The sequence below is a fragment of the Epinephelus lanceolatus genome, chromosome 7 (assembly GCF_041903045.1).
Source record: "Epinephelus lanceolatus isolate andai-2023 chromosome 7, ASM4190304v1, whole genome shotgun sequence".
Classification (NCBI taxonomy): domain Eukaryota; kingdom Metazoa; phylum Chordata; class Actinopteri; order Perciformes; family Serranidae; genus Epinephelus; species Epinephelus lanceolatus.
Window position 1 is genome coordinate 9,535,324 of NC_135740.1, and position 18,797 is coordinate 9,554,120.

General features: G+C 40.2%; 1 protein-coding gene across 3 annotated transcripts in view; it reads right to left on the reverse strand.

Moving 5' to 3' along the window:
- Window positions 1-14,807, reverse strand: part of aff2 (AF4/FMR2 family, member 2) — a 225,837-nt gene extending 211,030 nt beyond the window's left edge. For all 3 annotated transcript variants that reach the window (XM_078169186.1, XM_078169185.1, XM_078169184.1), the window contains exon 1: window positions 14,625-14,807. In XM_078169186.1, coding sequence (XP_078025312.1) covers window positions 14,625-14,677 — 53 coding nt within the window. In that variant the 5' untranslated portion in view covers window positions 14,678-14,807. The remainder of the gene's footprint in view (window positions 1-14,624) is intronic.
- Window positions 14,808-18,797: the final 3,990 nt, after the last annotated feature.

Here is an 18,797-nt window from a genome sequence, read left to right on the forward strand (position 1 = left end):
CCTCAGTTTTCTCCAAAACTGAGCATGGTAAAATGTAATGCTCATGTGAATTCAAACTACAACCTGTATGATGTTTTGTAAGCCATTAACGTCAAATATAATCAAAATAATCAAAAATGTCTCATTAGAGAATATTATTGGAATATTTCAGAAACATAGAAAATTGTAAAAGGCAAAACTTACTAATTTAGTGGCGATGAAGTACTTTAAAGTTTGCAGGTAAAAATAAAACAGTAATTAGAAGCCGGCAAGCTGGGTTTCAAATTTAAAAAAAAAAAAAAAAAAAAAAAACAGGATAAAGAAAAAAAGATGAAAATGATGTTCAGTGTTGCAGCATTTTAATTTTAATTTCAACCAGCATATTTTTGTCAGTCCTAACCTCAGTGACAAAGGCAACTGTGTAGGTGTGGAGGTTTACTTAAAATTACAGAAAAAAGTCACAACAGTGGAAAAGTACAGGAGGTCCATTATAATTAAATTTATAGTGTCTTGTCACAAGATTTAAATAATTAATGATTATATCCACTCGCACTGTATACAGGATTTTAGAAATAGCCTACTGTGGTCCCTAAACACACCTGCCCTTCCCCATCTATGTTTTAAATAGCAGTAACAAGTTTTTTTTTTGACAGTAGGTGTAGTAATCCCAACATGTATGTATGTCTGAACTCAGTTTTGAATATGTTGAGCTTTACTAGAATCAGCCAATTAAAAAAAACACCTACTGTAGTGTGGTGTTTCTACACTAATTGTAGAGTGCCAAAGATCCCTCCAAGTTGCTAAAATTTTGCCAGAAATTTCCCAGATACAAACATGGAGGACATGACTTCAGTGCCCTCGTGTTAGTGATGCCTGCGGTGCCTGCCCTGTGCAAGCTGTGTGTAAAATTACGCGTGACTTATCAGAGGTCTCAGTATGCAGCTCAGCAAACAGGCTGCTGTGATGAAACATCGAGTATGCTTTCCCCTCTGCAATCTACATTTATTTATTTATTTATAAATGATATAATTATAATTGCAGGTGCAGGATTACAAAAGTGGACCTGTGCAGACTCATCACAGCATCTTGATTTTCACCATAATGATGTTGGACACAATGAACCTGCTAAAACATTCAAGTTCAGAAGGCTAAAACATCCTCTAACAGACAGCTAGACAGGCTCCCAATATGTCTGTGTAAAGCAAGAATCAAGTCGGCTTACTGCCACCTTAAAATACTCACACGCACACACACACACAAACACACACGTTTATACAGATACAGTCACAAAGTGGGTATCAGCAATATCAACTGCCAACTACAGCAGAGAGGAGCGAACTATAGAGCAGTGGGTTCAAGGCAGGGTGTGTGTGTGTCTGTGTGCGTGTCAAAGAAAGAAAGAGAGCGTGTGTGTGTGTGTGTGTGTGTGTGTGCTTGTGTGTGTGTGTTTGTGTACATGCGTTATCATTCCTCAGCACCATGCTCCTCTTGGCAGATGGCTCTGCCAACCTCGGGGGCCTGGGGTGTGTGTGTGTGTGTGTGTGTGTGTGTGTGTGTGTGTGCGTATTGTCTTGGTATCTTGGGGGCACGAGGGCAGAAGCTACCTGGTGTTGACTGCCAAGACTCTCGCTCTCTCGAGCTCTCTCTTTCTCTAAACCCTCCAACACACACAGACATACACACACACACACACACACACACACTCCTGCTGATATGCCTTGCCCAGTCACGACTTTTATTATGTACGCGACTGAATTTTGTTTTTTAATAAGGTGCAGCAGTTAAAACTGTTTTTTAAAAATATGCTGTAGTAAAGAAGATGATAGTGATTATTATCTGGAATGCAAGCTTATTATATTTACATGTAGGTAAGAGTACTGGTAGCAGGAGACTGATGCTGGTGAATCACCCGATGTTATCACAGAGAATCACATCGTTACATCACCATGACATAACTCTCCTGTCTGAGTCACTGTTACAGAGCAAACACTGCACTTCATTAACTAATTACTAATTAAAATTTCACAACAAATTATAGAACACTACTTCAAGTAAATACTTGATTAACTAATTAAACTAATTCTTAATTAGTTTTAACAACAAATTAAAGAATGTAATTTCAAGCAAGCTCTTCATTAACTAACCTGACCCACTCCTAATTCAATTCTCACAGCAGATGAATGGATATTATCTGAGGCAAGCAGTTTACTAATTAAATTAATACATTACTAAAAAATACACATTTCATATTACCATGCACTCCATATTGAGGTGAGCAACAATTTCCAGCCACTGTATGCTGATACGTATCTGATGGATATTCCAATTTCTGGTAATTTTCACATCACTTTCTTTGTGGGTTTAAATGTGGTAAAAAAGAAAAAAAAACTCAGCTCACCCACCCCTTATCTCTCCACTGTGAATTCTCTGATAAAGAAAACAACCCCAAAAGTAATCTTTAAAAAAAGACATAAAAAGCACTCTGGAGCAATAACTACACAGATAAATACGAGTATTAAAAGGTGGGTAACTCTGCCAATATTAGAACAGCAGCTCCAACAGTGATCTGATCCCATGGGGGAGATCGGTACAGTTATGTACGCTATTCTGCTTTATAGTCTAATTAGTAGTTACAAGGCTTTTAGTCACATCTATTGACAAAGCTATTGCATTTTTGCACACCATTAACTGAAAATAATATCTCAACACAATGAACAATCTCCATCCTGTACTTGGTAGGCTGACAGCTTACATGTGAGCTGTTTGAAATGGCCTCTGATGTGGGGAACACTCACTTCTACCCTATAAGTCTTTTTTAATAAAGATATTGCAGCTCAGAGAGACATACCTCAGTATAAGTACTTGAGCTGCACTCATGAGTGACTTTTTATTGCACCTCATTGAGCCACTGAGTGCCTGTTGGGTCTTATCATCTGATGTTTGTCATGGTAATTTGCTGTGTGTGAATGCTGTTGTTTTTATTTTAATTATAGCTTTATTCTGTGTTGGAAATTTCATTGAATTCTTGAAGACATTACTGATAACTAATCACTTTTTTTCACTGATGATGAGAGATGAAGAATGTGTGATGGTCTAGCTACAGAGTTCATGTTTTTAATAGTCCAAAATTTCATAGTAATTCAATTTATTTAAAGATTTAACAGAAATATTTTTCCAAGTCAATAAATAAAGTAGAGGTTTGACATTTGGGGATAATTTTGTTATAGCTAATAGCCATATTGCACTTAACTGAGCCCTGTGGGCTTTCGGCTAATTATCCATGACATGCAGGGGGAAAGCGGAGTGTGCAATAATCAAATTTATTTAGGGAAAGCATACGATGTCCTGCGCCAATGGAAGTGTTAATGTTGCAAATAATAAAGAGCTTTCTGAATAGTGATGGGGATCGAGAACCATTTCCAGTTGGGAACTGGTTCCAAGTGTCCAATCCATCAGAGGTGTATGCCCCCTAGCTTATTAGTTCCTTTAATGGATGCCTACATGTTCTGACAGCAGGGTGGGGTGATATGGAGAAAATCAAATATAGCAATATTTTTGACATTGCGCATATTGTAGGGTTGACTATTGGTGCTTTCACGATTTTTTTGATAAATAACCACCAGTCAAGTGGATAAAGTAACTGAGTAAAGGTAAATAGAACAGTCTGGTAAGTTTAGAAAATTACATCACTTTACTGTAATGTAGGGCTGGACGATATGGCCATTAAATAATATATTTTTAAGCTATATTGCAATAAATGATACACATCTCCATATTTTGAATTCTCCACTAAGCTACTGCAGACTACAAATTACTAAAATACTAAATAAACTACTTTTACGATAATGTTTAATGAAGTGCTATGAAATTATGCAATAAATTGAGTTTAATATATTTCCCAACCCTGCTGTAATGCAGCCTTTAAAACCAGGAAAGACATTTAGAATATTACAACATCCAAAATCAAAGACAATGTCTAGTCTCATATCACAATGTGGAACAATGACGTCAAATGTATGTGTGCTGGAAACTCCAAGGTGTGGCTTTATTTCACAAAGAAAGATGACAACAGTGTTGCTGCAATGTCTGTATGATTTCAGCTCAGGGTGGAAACACCAGCAATATGCTGAAATGTCTGTCTGCACAACGTGGACTTCCAGGAATGCCATGACACTCTACGCACGAGTGCCACTGCTTCCCAACCAAGCAGCACGCCCGTTACCAAGGGTAAATACCCTGTTATGATAATATTAGCGTCACACAGACAGGCTTAGCAGAGTTTTTCTTTGACTGAAAAGGCCTGAGTGAAAACGAATGCTGTGAAAATATTCTCTCATTTCATCCATTTTAGATGATGACAGACAGACTTCCTACAGTGAAGACAGAGTGCAGGCCTCCTTTTTTCCCCACACAGAAAACGTATCAGGAATCAATAAGAAATCAGACCAATAAGCAGAATCGATAAAGGCAGTGATATCATTAAAATATGATCAATTCCCTTGAAAGACTACAAACATGGCCACAATATCCACGTTAAAGAGATTCACAAAGACATGAATGGGGAACGTGTTTCGATCAGTTTCCTTCAGATCTAGTTACCAGAGTTCCTCCTCCTGCAGACTATGAAAACATTAAACTGGAGTAGGTAAATCACACCTGTGCCCTTGGCCAGTGATTATTAGATTTCATCATTTATCCAACAAGAAGCACAAAACATTTGACAAGGTGAAGTTGATGCTCTGGGAACGCAGCATGTAACAGAACATATGCGTTACTGTGTCCCGCTGAGGTGCAAATTATGGCTGATGGAGCCTCCAAGACCTTCGACATCCCTGAAGAAGTCGCAGCATTGAAACACTACCCTGGACTACAGATGGCAGACAGCATGTTTCTGGACGTTTCCAACACTTGATAAGTCTTAAATGCTTTATTCCTTCATACAGTTTGTTTGTTTACACGGTCAACACAGTTCTACTCTGTGTAGGGAATTACTGTATGACTTTGCCAAGATCGAACCCTAGGCTGAGGTATAATGTTGTAATGGTTAATCTCTGTGTTGGTGTCAGACAGAATATATCATACTATACTGTATGTCAGGTAGATTTTGTCGCAAAGGGCCACCATTTACCTCCTTTTATTAGACTAAAGTTAACTTGGGCTGCTGTTACAGCGTTATAATACATCTGCAGAAGAAATGTCCAAAAAAAATCTTAGCACCTTTTTCACTTTGTCAGTGAATACGGTGACACACCTGGGACATATCTGACAAAACTTCTGAAAAAGGTTTGATTTTTAGTGTTTAGTGAATTAGCTCAGGATGCTGACACTTCTTTCTGATATTACTGATCTCCTCAGTCCACTTTCTGCTCATTGATTTTCCTCTGTAACAAAGAATGATGCCTCTGAGTTCACAAAAACCTTCTTCACTGGATTAGATCTGCCATCCACTTCTATAGAGGGAACAGAAGCTTCCATTACCACTGATGTAGCTACAGAAAGCATACAGAGGAGGAAAGCCCCTGGACCAGATGAGAACAACAGTGAAAGAGTTTATTGATATTATATGTATAATCACTCATTTCCTCTCATCTTTAAGGGATGCCAATATTTCCTTTCCATCTTTTTCCAGTGTCAGAGAAGATGTCCTTATGCAGGCCAACTGCTTACATCTGAACTGAAGGTGGGAGGAAGGGGACCGTACTCTCCTTACATCTTGGTTGGGCAGAATTTCACTGATAAAGATAAATGCTCTGCTGAGGATTTTATATCCCATCCAGATGGTTGATATTTTATTTTCTTATAAGACACTTAAGAAACTGAACAGATGGCTCAGCTCTTTATATGGAGCAAGTGCAAACCTTAAAATGTCTACTCTCTAGCTCTCTGCTACAAAGAGGGGTCCAAATTTACTCAATAATAAAGTTTTAACTATTGACCTGTGTCTTATACCAGATCAGTAACAACCAATTTTTATACCTTAATTATGAAAAATGACTTAAAAGCATGGAAGATAAAGGTTTTTGTGTGAGGTGATAATATAAGTGGATTGTCTGCTGAACAATTAGCTCAAAGCCTCCTTAATTATGACTTCTTAAGATTCTTGATATTGAGGCATTTTATTATCTCCTCCACTACTTTGATGACTGACAGCGGCGCTGTTTCTAGTGTTATTCTACTTCAAGTGTTTCTATAGATATCTCTTGCTAAGGATAGTAAAAAGACGTGGGAAAAGCAGCTGTCAGCAGCAAGTGCTCATGGCATGTGAGAGATATCTGTAAGAATGCACAAACTGTACGTAATCGCACCAAAGCAATTCAGCTGAGAATTACTCACATCCTTCACATCTCCTCTTGAGATATGGTGGATGCTCTCTTTAAAAAAAATCCTAATATGTCACAGATGTGGTACTTGAGCTCTTTGTTTACAGCCTCGTGTCATGTTGCAGTGATACTAGATCTAAATCCTAAAAGAAACTGAGAAAACATTTTAAGTTGATTTGGTTATTCTGTGTCATTATTACTTCCTTGTTAAAATGTATGAACAGCTGGAAAGACACATCTGTATAATATTACATCCTTTGCAGGAAAAAATTCAGTCTGCAGTGGATCACTGACAAGTCCCTGCAATTACGCTTTGGCCCAGAATTAAATAAATACTTCTGGAATACATTAAATCCACATGAAAGTGGTGACTTTAAAAATCTAGAAACACTCTCTTAAAGCTGCTCCAATCAATATTTTTTATATTAACAATAGATTCAATTGGCTGTGTTTAAAATTGTTAATTATATGACAAACCAACAGAGAATTATCACCCAACTCAGTTTCCTTCACCTCTGCACAGCACTTCAGCATCTTTGAGCTCACCCAGTTTGTTTTACTGCCCACAACTTCAGGTTCAGTCTCACAGCTCTCATCAGTGTTGTTTTCAACTGTAGCAGCAGGGGTGGATTATCGGACAATGGGCCCCCGGGCACGGATAAGCAAAAGGCCCCCCACCTTGTTCAACCTCTTTTTTTCCCCTGTTGTTTTGCTTTTGATTTGTAATTGTAAGGCATCTTTTTGTGCATTTTTGGTCTGTTTGTGGTCGTTCTGTGTATCTTTCAGGTAATTTTGTGTCTTTTTTTAGCAGTTTTGTGTCTCTGTGTGGTTGTTTTGCTCCTTTTCGTAGTTATTTTGTTTCTTTGCATCTCTTTGTGGTCATTTTGAAGCTCTTCCTGGTCAACACATATTAATTTGAGTAACATTTTGCAGGTGAGGGCCAGGGGCTCCCCCTACACCTTGGGCCTCTGGGCCTGTGTCCGATAGGGTCCTTCAGTAATCCTGTCATGTGTAGCAGGCAACTATTTTCATCAAGAAAGCTCTTCAACTACATTGTACCTGACCAGCACCAAACCAACAGACAGAGTAGGCAACTACGAGGTGATCACAGCTGAGCATTTAGCAGCTAAAAAGCTAAATACTTTTCAGTAGTTGGAGGAGACCAAAAGCAGAGCTAAAAGAAGAGTATATATTGGACATTCAGCGGGATATGTTAATATGGCAACATGTTTACCTTTGTTTTTCTTTAAAGAAGATAATATGTTAGTATTTACACCTTGTTGCACTGCCTCCAAGTGGCCAAAAAGTCAACTAATGCAGAATTAAATAAGTAGACTGGCTTTACAGTGGGGTTTCTGCTGAAACAATTGGCCAATTAATCAATGTCAACCAAAAAAATAATAATTTAGGACAATTTTGATGAATCATATAAGAAATTTAGCATACAAAAAATGTTAAAGATTCCCTGGGCTTAGCTTTCTAAATATTACTGACTGCTTTTCTCTTTGGGTTCTTCCTTGGGTTTTGAATTGTTGGTCAGACAAACAAACAAAAAAACAAAGAGAGAAAAAAAAAAGATTTTACGGAGGGCTTTGAGAAATTTTCATGTGTACAATTAATTTAGTATAATTGGCAAAAAAAACTGACAGATTAATCAGTAACAAAAAGAGTTGTTATTTGCAGCCCCACTTCTAATTATTCATGGTTTGTCTGACTGGATTTATTTTATTCTGCCAGTGTCGTTACAATTTTTGAGTGAAATTTGTATATTTGTTTTTCAAAAACATTGAGACTGTGTGTCAGGATTTTTTCCTTATATCCATTTTGTTTTAATCAGCCGGTTGTTGGGAATACTTGTATTCATTTTAGTTATTGATTTGCATTTGTCTTTGTGTATTGTTCATGTGGAACAGAACAAAAATAAGTAAAACTGAAAATTGACAGATGTTTTCTTTCTCATAAAAGGTTTCAGGACCACGGACAGCGACTGCTTCCTCCCAGATGGACTTTGGGTGATCTTACTAGTTTTCTCAGCTTCTTCACTCTGGTTCACACATGCTGACTGAGCTCCTATTTTACAGCCCTGAGGGATAATTGTCCCACCAGTATGGGATAAAGAAGGATTTCTTCCAGATAGAAAGCTTCCTTCAGTGTTATCTGCCGTTAGTTTTTGAGCATTTGTTTGTGAATTCTTGGCAGTTTGGGATGAGACACAGCTTCCTTTCACAGCCTCTGAGCTGCTGGTGATGCTGGTGTGAAGTATCATCAAGTGGAGCTGGTTTGGCAAGCCGAGGCCCATCACACGGCGAGGGTGGAAATTTCAGTGTGATGAATGATTTTGTGCGTATTGAGCTCACACGTGTGACTGAGCTGATTGAGAGCTTGGGAGGATTGACGGGCAGATTGAATATTGGACTGTGAGACTGAACATTGAATGCATTGACTGTAAATTGACTCTGTCACCATTTTTTTTTCCTGCAGACCCCATCTTCTCCACTTGTGAGCTTATCGCCAGACTCAGATTTTTAAATTGTGGAAACATCATTGTGACTACAACTGCAAAATGTTGAATCTAGTTTTACATTTTAGGGCAGCATAAAAAAATCATTCAAACAATTTAAAGCTCCAGTCATAATAATAATAATAATAATAATAACAGTAGTCAGAGTGTCTTCCCACAGATGTGAACTTTTAAGCTCCCAAACACGCAGCTGTAATCTTAGATTTCTATGCTGACGATATGTGTAATCAATTCCCTAATTAACTACTTAAATGGTTCAACCAATCACCATCAGTGTCAATTAACAGTCAAAGCGATCTCCCCCAGATTCCACTGCCATGATTAGCCAGCTACATGATGGGCAATTACAGCGAGGAGTACGCAACATTCAATGCAAGCCCTATTACAATTATACAAAGCCTTCAGATCTCCGAGCGAGAGAATGAAACAAGGAGCAAGATGGGAGGAGGAGGAGGGAGAAAGAGCAACAAAGAGGAGAAGAGATGAAAGGGTATTTCTTCAGGAGGAGGAGGAGGAGGAGACCAACAGTGTTGGATTCGTTCAGATTTAACAAAGGCGTGGGGAGCTTCAAGATTGTTTTCTCTCTCTCTCTCTCGTTTTTTTTTTTTTCCCTGAAAGGGAAAATCCACTGTCAAACAGGAGCCGCACATCAATGGCGAGTGACAGACTTTTAACTCCAATCTGACTGATTTTCATGGTTTCTATTGAAGGTGTGTGTCAGCTTTTATGCCTGTAAAATCCATTGTAAAATCTGAGGAAAAATAGGTCCATTTGAAAATAACTTTCTCTCCATTCTGGTTTTCTTCTCCGCAGTGGAGGTGTTCTCTTTACAATCTTGGACAGTTGAATCCATTTTAACATTTATTAGCACTGATACATCAGCTACATCAAAGCAGCTTTTCCAGAGCTGCTGGTAAAAGACACTGGTTAGATTCTGGTTAGGAGCAACAACATCATGTGCAGCGCTGGCTTCATTCCCGACCAAATACATGTCATCATGTTTTCTCTGGTCTGGAGGATGGAGGAATTTCTGTTTGTCTAGATTAAGGGTTTAGTATAGTCACAGTGAACTGATTCGTATGAGTCAACCACGTTTAAAGGCAAAGGTGTTTATACCCATTCAGACTGGCCAAAGACACTGCAAATATCCTCGTCTGGCTATTGTCTACTTCTTCATGTCTTTTGCAAGTCTCAGCATATTGGATTGTATAAACGGGGCTAACAGTGCATTTTTTTTTTTAATATTTATTCTTTGAAAGCTTTTATGATGTGCCACTTGTTTGCACATATGAAAATTGATGGAGGTAGTTAAGTGAAGAACGTAAAAAGAGAGGCTGGGTAAGAAGTTAAAGCCTTGCCAACTTGCAACTTGTGTATGCATGTCTGCATACCTGATCAACTGCCGCTTAAGACTCCATACTCAAAAACAAAGAATTAGAAAAAAAGTCCAAAAGATCAATATAATTTTTTGCAACCCAACAGATTTTTTTTCTTCTTTTCTATTTCATTAATTTTTTGTGACCCCTCAGATTTATCTTGTGAAACTTTAAAGGTGTCCTTACCCATAGGTTGGGAACCACTTGGCTAAAAGTGCTGACACATCAGGCCAATGGTCGCCATCGGCCAATGTTAAGCCATCAGAGAGAATCTGTCACCCTTGTTGGTGCAGTGTGTTGCGCATTGTTTGCCTTCATTGGCTTTTTTTTTGGCCTGTTGAGTCAGTGTCAGAGCCAGCGGAGCCCGGCAGTGAATGAAATCACTCTGATTGGCAGTTCGGCTCAGCGCACAAAAAGAAAAATTAAGTGAGGAAAGTAAACAAAGAGCTTAAGTCGAGAGGGAGTGAGACCAAAACCAACTCATTACATAAGGTTAGATTATTTTCTTTCACTGTTGAGCTCTTTAGCAGAAATGTTGGTGACAGTTGGTGTTACTGTTCACTGGCGCACGGTCAATATACTCTGTTCTTTCAACATTGGATTCTGTTTTTTATTGTGCTAACTGGCTAACTAGCGTCAAGACGGTCTTCCAGTTTCCCTTTTTGAGTGATGAATATTGACTACCGATGTCTGCTGGTGTGGAGAGTTCTTTCCTCTCATGCAGGCAAAGAGCAACATGCTGGTTGACCGTCACCTGTAGTCTTTGCAGTGTATTTATGTGCAACACTGTGATGTCAGGCGACACAGCAGGGGGCCTTCATTGCCGCTTATTCTCTGAAGTCGATTTGGTGCGTCTGTGCCTTAATACGCAGAGATATTAAAGAGATTTCTACCACCATATGAGCAGCATGGCAAAATCTCAGAAAATGTTGCAGCAAAGTATCCGTTGTCAAATCGTCCAATCCTACATAAACATAGGTTGCTTTAGGCTTTTGAGGAAATGACCAGTGCAGCAATTTCCCCAGTGAGGACTGTCTCAAGTGGTGCAGCTGAATGAGCTTGTCTCCAGCGTTTACACCGTCTGAGGACATCTACAGGAAACACTGACTAAAAGCATGAGTCCAGATCCTGCTTTATTATGCATGACCATGAACATGCAATCATATGTCAAGGAGCATCTTCTAATCAGGTTTCACCTTTCAGCTGATCAACCCATCAGCAGCTCTGCTTATTGTTTTTTTTTTTTAATCAGCTGTTTCTGGCACGTTCCTGTGTTTTCTTTTCTGTAATGAAGCTTTTTTTTCTGTGCGAGCCTAATTTCCCATCAGGATCAACTGACAGCAGCGGTGTGATGGAGTGGTGGCGGGGAGGGGGCGTTACATGTGTAGACACCCTGAGCTTGCTGTTGAGCCCTGAGCGGCTCCACTCCAGCAGCGGGGGGTTAAGTACCTTGCTCCAGGGCTCTTCCATGGTGGCTGCTGAGGGACAGCAGTGTGTGTCACTTTCCTCGCTCACATTCTTTCCCCGCTGGAGTACGGATTCAAAACAGCAACGCGGTTGCCAAGTTATTGTGCTCCCACTACAATACCTTGTTGAAGTGGAAAGGCTGACTGTTATACAGTATATATACTGTATCTCTTACAGTCCTCCTTGCTATTGTAGCACTGTGTGAAACAGCCCGAAAATACATTCAATACAGTATTTATCCAGCACAAAACCCTGCAGTCAAATATGTCTCATGACACATGGAGTTTGTTAGGGTTACCTGAGGATGTATAGACTTCATGTAACCTTTTATGCCCAAAATATATCCAGCACAATATTTATCCAGCATGTAGAAATTTTATTGCAACATGCTCCAAATCTAGATAGTTTTTTATCATCAAAATTGCAAAGGCATTTCCTATTTTTATTCATCCAGAAGGAATTCCCTGCCCATGGATCTACTCCCTATCTCCTTATATCACACTCACACATACAGCGGGGCAGCAGTGGCTCAGCAGGTAGAATAGGCTGTCCACTAATTTCAGGGTTGGCTGTAAATGGGCGAAATTGTAAAGGGCTTTGGATAAAAGCTCTATATAATTGCAGTCCACACTGTAGCCTAAACTGGGAGCCGGCCAGTGCGACTGGGGTCCAAGCTGTCATGCTGTTCTGAATTTTCAAATAGCCCTTCCATTTCTTTTCATACGTCTGATTTCTCTCTACAAATCAATGTTGTAATAAATTTAAAATCATGTAGAGGAATAGAATTGTATTTCATTTCTGTCAGCTGGCGGCCTCTCAGTATATCGTTTGGTCTCCCCAGTGTTAAAAGCCTTGAACAGCATTTCTCAGCACATGTGAAGCTTCTTATGTCCTCTGCTGCATGTAAAATTACTTCACTGAGGATTGTAATGTAAGACAATGGATTATTATACAGCATGGATCAGAGCTGCAATTGAAAATTATTTTTATTACAGATTACAGACCTACACATACTGAGTTTTTGAGACTGACAGTGTCATTGATATTTGGGAGTTTAAAGATCTGATAACAATATATGGGCCAATAGTTTTTAATTTTTTTAAACATCAAAACAATACATTCATGACACAGTCATGATGCAAATCCCTTAATTTTTTTTTCAATGTGACCAAGATATACCGAGTAGGAAATTTTACAGTGTAAAAATCAGCTTGTCAGTGCCCTCTTGTGGACAAACCATGTAAAGGTTAGACCTAGTCACTTATCGGCCGACATTACACAGATACTGATATACCTGCATCGATATCAACGTGGGTGATTTATCAGTCGAGCTCTAACACTGATTAATCTGTCAGTTATTTTTGCTATTAATCGATTAATCATTTAGTTTATTAAATGTCATTACAGATAACAGCCCTCCGCATTCTAAATTTTTGACACTGAGAGTGTAAATGATATTTGGGAGTTTTATAAATCTGCTAATATATGGGTCGATATATATATTTTCAATTAAAACAAAACATAAAGAAACGGTCCTGATGCAGAACCCCTAAAGTTTTTTTTTCAGTGTGACCACGATATACTGAGCAGAAAATTTTACAGTGGAAAAATCAACTTGTCAGTGCCCTCTTGTGGACAAACCATGCATAGGTGAGACCTGGTTACTTACTGGCCGACATACACAGATACTGATATGTCTGTATATATATCAGCCTGGGTGATTTATCAGTCGAGCTCTATTATAGAGTAATCTTTCAATTTTTTCTATCAATCGATAAATGATTTAGTTTAATACATGTCAGTAAGAGTGGAGCAGGCTGATCACAAGTATAAAGTACCCAAGGTGACGTCTCCAAATATCCTGTTTTGTCCAACTGACAAACAAAAAATTGAAAAATATCCCATGCCTGCAGAGGAAAGCTGCAAATTATCCCCTCGGAGAAGCTGGAACCAGAGAATATTTAGTGTTTCTCCTTAAAAAATGACATTTAATGGATTATCAGTGCTAATTCATTTTGATGATCAACTAATCAATTTACCCACTAACAGTTTCAGCTCTATGGATCCACAAAGAAGTCACTCTACTAACTCTATATTAGCCTGCACATGACAGCAGCATGTGAGCCTGCGTACAGAGCACTGTAGCACAACACTCATCACACATCTCATGAAAACACTGCTGTGTGTTCAAGAGGACATCAGTGTATAGCATTTATAAACTAAACAGCTTAACTGATTGACTACAGAGATGCACATTCAATACACATTAATGTTCCACTGACATCCCAGAATCATCACAACCCAACTTCACGCCTTCAAAATGTGTCGCTGACTCTGTGAGTCTCCCCAAAACCACACTGACCACCAACATCTGTGCTGCACCAGGTGGAGACTAAACTCACCTCAACTCTGTTTACCAAAACTATTTATAAGCGGATGAGCTTTTTAGGGACTGAAATGAAATAAACTCTGGTATCAAAGTGTCAAACTTATGTTACCTAACATTCATTCACATTGTGTGATGTCTCCCTGCATCCCTGCTGCCCACCATGTCACCGCTCTGTCACACAGCCCCGCACTTAAAATCAAACATTCCTTAATATCACAATGAGACAGTAAAAAGCCGGCGTGTGTGCATGTGTGTGTGTGTGTGTGTGTGTGTGTGTGTGTGTGTGTGTGTGTGAGTGTGTGTGTGCGGGCTACGTGTGCCTCCCGGTTCGTCTCAAGCAACAACGGCAGCTTTACGGTGACAAAGAAAAAGACGTTTGCACGATTTCTCCGGGACTCACTTTCTCTCCATCTCCCCCCCAAAAAATAAATTAAAAAACGCAATTTAACCCTTGATTTCATAACCAAAGCGGGGATGCCATGTCCGTTCATCCCCCTTTAAAACAGTCCCCACTGAGCACGCACACATAATAAAAACATATAAGATGATAAAGCAGTGTGCGCAGGACTTACCATGGTTGTTCCAGCTCCCAGTCTCTGAAAAAGTCGAATTCAAAGAGATCCATAGCCGCTCCGGCTGCTGCTGCTGCTGCTTCTGCTGCTGCTGCTGCTGCTGCTGCTGGTGGTTAAAATCCAAAGCTGGTGCTACGTGGTTCTACATAGGCTACTGATACTGAGTGTGTGTGTGTGTATGAGTGTGAGTGTGTGTCAGAGAGGAGGGAGAGTAGACACAAGCGGCTGCCGCTGCCAGGAAGCTGCTACGTGGTCGAGGCAAGCTGACAGGCAGGCAGGCAGAGGTGGAGGGAGGGAAAGAGCACACACACACACACACACACACACAGTGAAGAAGGCAGAAGAAGACAAGTCACACCGAGATATTCACTGCAAACATTTTCCTTCATAACAAGTACAGCTATTTATACTGCAGGGATCTTGCAAAAATAAACCTGGTCGCCATTCCCTGACTTGGTAACAGCTAGAAAATGATTAAAATGTATGTTTTTTTTAAAGAACACAAATTGTGTGCTTGGTGTGACAGAAAACATGTAATCAGATTCATCTTCATCTTGCAGGAAACTACGTGACAGTCAATGGAATACGCACTTCTGACATGTCATTTCACTATTACAGATCTCTGATGCACTTCATGTTCCTATGAGTCACAATCTTCACAATCTCACAACCCATTAAAGGTAATTTCTTTTGCAGCTATTCATATTCTACATAACTGCTCTTTCTCACTGGGTAAAAGGATTGTTTGCTTAGTCACAGGGTTTGTGGTATTGTGTGGTGCAGAGAACCATGCAGGGCCATAACCAGGATTTTAGAGTGACTAGAGGCCCAACCCCACTGAAGGAAACTTTGACTGGCCACGCAACACGTCCTCATCCCAACTTGTCAAATATTGCTGCTTTGTCTGGACTTTCACCTCTGCATATGACACATTAAGTATCCTCTTGCTCTGTTGTTGACGTCGGGACGCTGTGTTAATTTATGCTTGTTACATGCATTATGTCTTTTCAAAATACATTTCCATTTTCACAGGAAATGTACAGTTTCTGCACATTAGATGCATAGAGTCTTTTTCAAAATAAACTCACATTTGTTAAAGGGCCAGTGTGTAAAATGGGTTGAAAACCGTTGGAAACAGTGACATCAGTGGTCAAATTCTAGATTGCAGGGCTCACTCGCTCACCCCTCCCGTCGGGTAAATGACGGTGGCCTCGTAGGGACAAAAAGCCTTGCGCACGACTTTTTCAGGAGTAGGTCTATCTAGCGACGAGGTGAATGTTTATTTAGAAATCTAAACCATGTTACGATATTGTAATGAATCCCTCACAAGCAGGAGACCAGAGGAGCGTTCGGGAAAAAGGCCAGTTTATTTGAGCACTCCAGAAACTCCGGTAACACTCCACTCCGTCCCAAACTCTGACTCTTCTGGCGTAACAGACACACTTAATAACTTTACACACATACTCGTTTACCGTACTAAGTGGGGACCCCCCTCCCCTCTCTGCTCCGCCAATCTCCAGCCCGCACACTGACTGACAGCGTAGCCGGTAAACAGAGCTCAGCTATTTATTTATTTAGCCTAGCAATATCTCCAGTAGCTGCAATGGAAGACTTTGAAAGCGATTTTGAAGAGTTTCTTGTAGCGGACACAGACCCAGAGCCATACCTGTTTGAGCCGGAGCATACAGATGAGGAACTCCATGTGATTGATGCTGAGTGGGTGAGAAGAGAGGCTGAATGCACAGAATGGGATTCAGTGCTACTGCTGCCATCGTTGGGGAGATATATCATCAGGAGGAAAAGCGCCGCAGAGAGTGCATCACAAGGAGTGAAGTTGCGTCTTCTTTTCCTCGCAGATGACGGTTCCGGTTCATTCTCTCCTGTTGCGTGGTAAGTGTGGTCCATTCGCAAACTTTATAACTAAAAAAACTTTTCACTACTCTCTATCGACGAACTACTAACACACTCTGCTGTTTCCTCCTCCTTCTTCCTTCCTTTCACTGTCTTCGTTGGTTCATTTATAGACGCGAAACGCGTTCTCTGGCTGGCTGGATTGTCCACTCGGTCTGCCGTACATACATGGCGGCGCAAGATGGCGATCTCTCTAAAGCAAGGCCCTTGCTATATATATATATAAAAGCATAATTATAAGGCTACGAAAATCAAACGAATTTTATTTTATAGCGATCATACACTTGTATAAACATATTAATGGGTAGAATATTCAGATTCAGATTCAGATTGACAATAAACCATGCCAAATATTACACACTGGCCCTTTAAACACCTCTTTATTTCCTTGTGCAACAAAAGCACGTGAAAAAAAAAACACATCATGGTTTGGCTCAACATTGACACAGGAAGTGAACAGCAGGCTCCTGGGTAAAAGTCCAGGTTTGTTGGACCAATCCACCTCCCCTCCTGCCTGCCCTATTGGGACTCTCCAGCTCCTTATATCACGTTGTTACTGGCGGTGTTACAAACTGCCGGCAACATTATACACTGCTGCCACCTGCTGTGTTTCATAACGCTGTATGTCCTACGCACAAATCCACTGACACCGGTATTTGGGTGGTCACAGCGTTGATAACTGCCGGCACACGGTGCATATTATACCGCTGTGAAAGGTGCCTTTGTGCCTCAGTATCTAACGCTCAGATCACTGGCAAAGCAGCGGTATTTGATGAGTTTGGAATGAGAACAGGCTGAGCCACCACGAAAAAGATATTTTCTTTTTTCCTCCTCATTTTATTTATTCATTTATCTATTCAGTAATCTTTTCTGTAAATCTTATCCTACTACCTGAAAGTCTAAAGGTTGTTTTTTCAAGGCCCTCGCCACACGAGTTGAATATAATTCTGGTGATAAAATACTAAACCTTTATTGCATTTTGATTTGCCTTAAATTCAAATATATTCAGTCTGAAAGGTTCAAAATCAGCCTTCAAAATCCACCATGTATAAATTGCATATAAAGTCAAAGGAGCTGTATGCCAGTCTCAGAGTATATCTATGAATCAGGGTCTGATTCATGTTGTCTGCATACAGTTCTCAACGTGGAGGTGGCTGAGCTGGCAGCTAACAGTGCTAACAATGGCAACAGTGCTGACAGAGCTAACTGTGCTAACCTGGGGGAAATCAGATGTTGGGCATTCCACTTCCGCAACGATGCTGTGGGTTGGGATGATGAACAGTAACCGCCATATGAGCACAGTGCAGAGGAGTGCCGATTAGCTAACTAGTGGAATCACACACAGGGACTCACATCAGGCCCCCAGGAAGTGTGCCAGGCTTTGAAGCCAATTTTCACTGTGGCCAAACAGTGTAATTACATCGTCACTGGATGCCCTGAAGCCCCAAAGACTTTTTCCCCCATGACGTATGTGGTGACAGAAATGTCTTTAAATCAGTGGATGAATTTTTTTGAGCGTCACAGCTCCGACAAAATGACTTGTTTCACTATCAGGATTTGATCCATTCAGTCCATTAACATCTGGAAAGTCTAGAGGAGCCGCAAGATTGAATCTTTTTACCCATATTCGAGTTAGCAGAGGGCTAAAACGGAAGTAGTCTGCTAGGCTAGGAAGTCTCTAGTGCACCTGCTCTATGGGCCGCACAGTGCAAAAGCAGTGACAATAATTCCCATATCATTCGGGTAATTACATACAAGGCAGCTGAACCATTTTGGCTTCATGTGCCACTTAGCAACTTACATACATCCATGACATACACTAACATGCACGCACCGCTGGACTGATTATCATAACCACAAACAGAAAAGCTCAGATTACAAACCACACAGAGCGAGCGTGACTTAATTCTCTGGAGGCTCATTTATAAAACTCTGCTGAGAATCCACTCTTTATGTTCACGTATGTACAAATGAGGAAATACACGTATGTCAGAATTGATCTGATTTACAAAACCTTCCATACACCTGCCAGTGCACAATATTCATTCTCTAAATGTCTGCAGACATCGCAGTGTGGTTGATCCACGTGCGATCAGCCTCATATCCCTCCTTCTATATGCCAACATTCAGCCATAAATGGTCAATGCAGAGCACCTCATAAATGCTGCTGACCAGTGGTTCTTTACATTGAATCATGGCAACAACATCAGTGTCACTGCAGTATTTATATGTTTACAGCAATCAGACTAATTGCTTCACACC